At 62.5% G+C, this 2,500-nt stretch overlaps 1 protein-coding gene across 2 annotated transcripts in view; it reads right to left on the bottom strand.

The window, feature by feature from the left end:
* Positions 1–1,481, bottom strand: part of LOC122251581 (uncharacterized) — a 138,833-nt gene extending 137,352 nt beyond the window's left edge. Inside the window, exon 1 of one of the 2 annotated variants that reach the window (XM_043013611.2) lies at positions 245–1,481. In XM_043013611.2, the coding sequence (XP_042869545.1) occupies positions 245–905 (661 nt within the window). In that variant the 5' untranslated portion in view covers positions 906–1,481. The remainder of the gene's footprint in view (positions 1–244) is intronic. The other variant, XM_086556360.1, reaches the window with a different exon arrangement.
* Between the last annotated feature and the right edge of the window lie 1,019 nt (positions 1,482–2,500).

The following is a 2,500-nucleotide window of genomic DNA, read 5'->3' as shown; positions in this document are numbered from 1 at the left end:
GCAGAGACCTGTCATGCAGTTTAGCAAGATGTTAGAGAGGGGACAGAGCTACTCAAAGGAGACCCCGAAGGCGGCCGAGAGAGATTTAGAAGAGGAAGACACTAGTGATCCCAAGAAAGAGAGAGGCGTGAAACCTGCGAAGAGAAGTTGGCCTAATGTGTCACGGGTGAGCAAAGTTACAACGAGACTCGCACATGGCGGAGCTCCTAAACAACCTGTTCGACAGATTTATGTGTCTACTCACTCTGGCCGAGATGCACTCTCTTCATCCACGGGTAGATCTGAGGGGCGGGCTTCCCCGAGGACGAGCCTCCCGCGCTTCCAGAGGCGCCCTCCAGACTCTCTCCTCCTTCGGCTCCTTCGCCGCCTCCGCCGGAGTTGCTGCTGCCGCCCCCGCCGCCCTGACTAGAGCTGTTCTGCTCGGAGCCGCTCCCGGAGCTGCTCGAGCCCGGGCCGTTGCCGCCGGCGGACACGGACAGGTCCTGCGGCGAGCCCACCGGGTTCGCCGTCGACGACTCCGGCGTGGGGGCGAATTTGCAGGAGGCGGAGGAGGAGGCCTGCGGCGTGGCGGCGGGCGAGGTGGAGGTCTGGTGGAGGCGCCCCTGCACGGAGGGCCCGGGCGTGGTGTTGCCGCCAGATCCGCTCGGAGTGCCTACTGACGATCCTCCCGCCGACGCCGAAGTCACTACGACGCCCGCACTGCCTCCTCCGGGGAACTCGCTGCCGTTCGGGACGGCCGAGAGTCCCGACGGGGTGTAGCCTCCGTACTGCTGTAGTGGAGGCGAGTAGCAGTTGTTGTAACTATTGACGGAGGCTCCGTAGTAGTCTGTGTTCACACCACTGGCGTCCTGTCCGCGCTGCCCGTAGCAGGCGGACATAGAGTTCACGAACTGATAGGAGCTCATCGCGTAAGTCCGCAAGTGATTTGCTCCACGAGTGCAGTTCTGTCCACTGTTCCACCCAATGTTGATGGATTATGGCGACACTACTCGAAGGGAAACCTCTCTAGCACTTGCACATTACTCCATATATGGGCTCGGAATACTAACACGTGACCGACAGCAACCAATAGGAATGGGCGCATGAGTGGAGGTTAACAAGATAATGAGAGTGGAAGCGGCCGCAACGAGGCTGGGCCGACCCGCGGACCCTGCGCGAGCCCTGCACCCACTCCGACCGTCCGACCACCGTCGCCGTCCGGATAAATTACGAGCAGTCGGAGCGCGCTTGGCCCCACCGAGCGCCCATGTGACGATGCACGACTATAAACAAACCGTAAATAAGAGCATGAGGGCCGGGGATGCGCAGCAGCGAGCCGGCCGGCGCGGCCGCGACATCTGTGAGCAGCGCGGGGAGTTAGCGGCGTGTGGCGACCAGACGGCGTGCGGGCGGGACGCTAGCAGGAGGGGACGCCGCCTTGGCAGAAGTGGGGCTGCGGCGCCGACACGACCGCTCAGTGAGACGGGGGACGCCGTCCGGGGAGGGCCTCGCTCACCCCGCCCCGCGGCCGGCACTGGCACCGCCCACCCGCACCTCCCCGGGGCCTCCCGGGGTCCCCCCTGGCCCCGCCGCCATCACTCGCCTCTCCCCCTTTGGCAACGCGCCTCCGCCTCGCCCGCCCCATGCATTCCACCTTCGTGCTCCTCGAGGGCGATGCGCTTCCGAGCGCCTTCCGCCGCTGCAACTGCCGACGAAGGCGCCTTGCGTCACGAGTGCTTGGGTCTCGCGCCGACGTCACACCTGTCCCCACACACCTGCCTCACATGTGTTTCGGACACAATCACACTTGGGCTTGGAGATCCCCGTCCACGTGTACCTCGCTGCTCCTCGCATGACTCTGTACCCACGATGTACCCTCTGCCCAGTCCTCCGGTGGGCGTCCGCGACCGTCGCCCACAGGAGCGCGCAAGGGCAGTGGCGGCGGCGGCGGCGGCGGCGGAAGCGGCGGAGGACCAACGCGACACCATCTGATAGCGACAGCCCATCAATCATAAAACTCGCCGTCACCTTGTGCCCCGTACGTGCGCCCAGACGATACCCGATGCCATAACAGACAGACAAACAGACAGACAGAGAGGCAAACAGACTGACAGACTGACAAGCAGACAGACACACAGACAGACAGATAGACAGACAGACATAGCAACGCGGGTGGACGACTGATTGAGGCGGGGGTGTAGGGAGGGGAGGGGGAGGGGGGAATAGAAGGGGGCAGAGGGAACAGGACGTCGCCAGGTGTCCCCCCCGTACCCCTCACCCCCTCATCCCCCACCCCCAGCCACTCATCAATTAACGCATAACTGGAGCTTATTCCTGCCTTTACGGGGATTAGAAATTATTTGTCTCATTTCTGGCCTCGATTTATTTATGAACTGGCCCGCCGGATGCTCAAACCGGGGAAACCGGCCGCCCGGCGTTTCACCGGTCCCGTTCAGGAAAAGTCACCTGCGGTTGATTCTGTTTTTGTTTTTTGATAGTACTGGTAAGATTATGATTATTT

Source organism: Penaeus japonicus, unplaced genomic scaffold (genome assembly GCF_977035675.1).
Source record: "Penaeus japonicus unplaced genomic scaffold, GWHDUDI00000001_assembly GWHDUDI00000032, whole genome shotgun sequence".
Lineage (NCBI taxonomy): Eukaryota > Metazoa > Arthropoda > Malacostraca > Decapoda > Penaeidae > Penaeus > Penaeus japonicus.
Note: the sequence above shows the minus strand (reverse complement) of the source record. Positions and strands in the feature narration are given on the sequence as shown.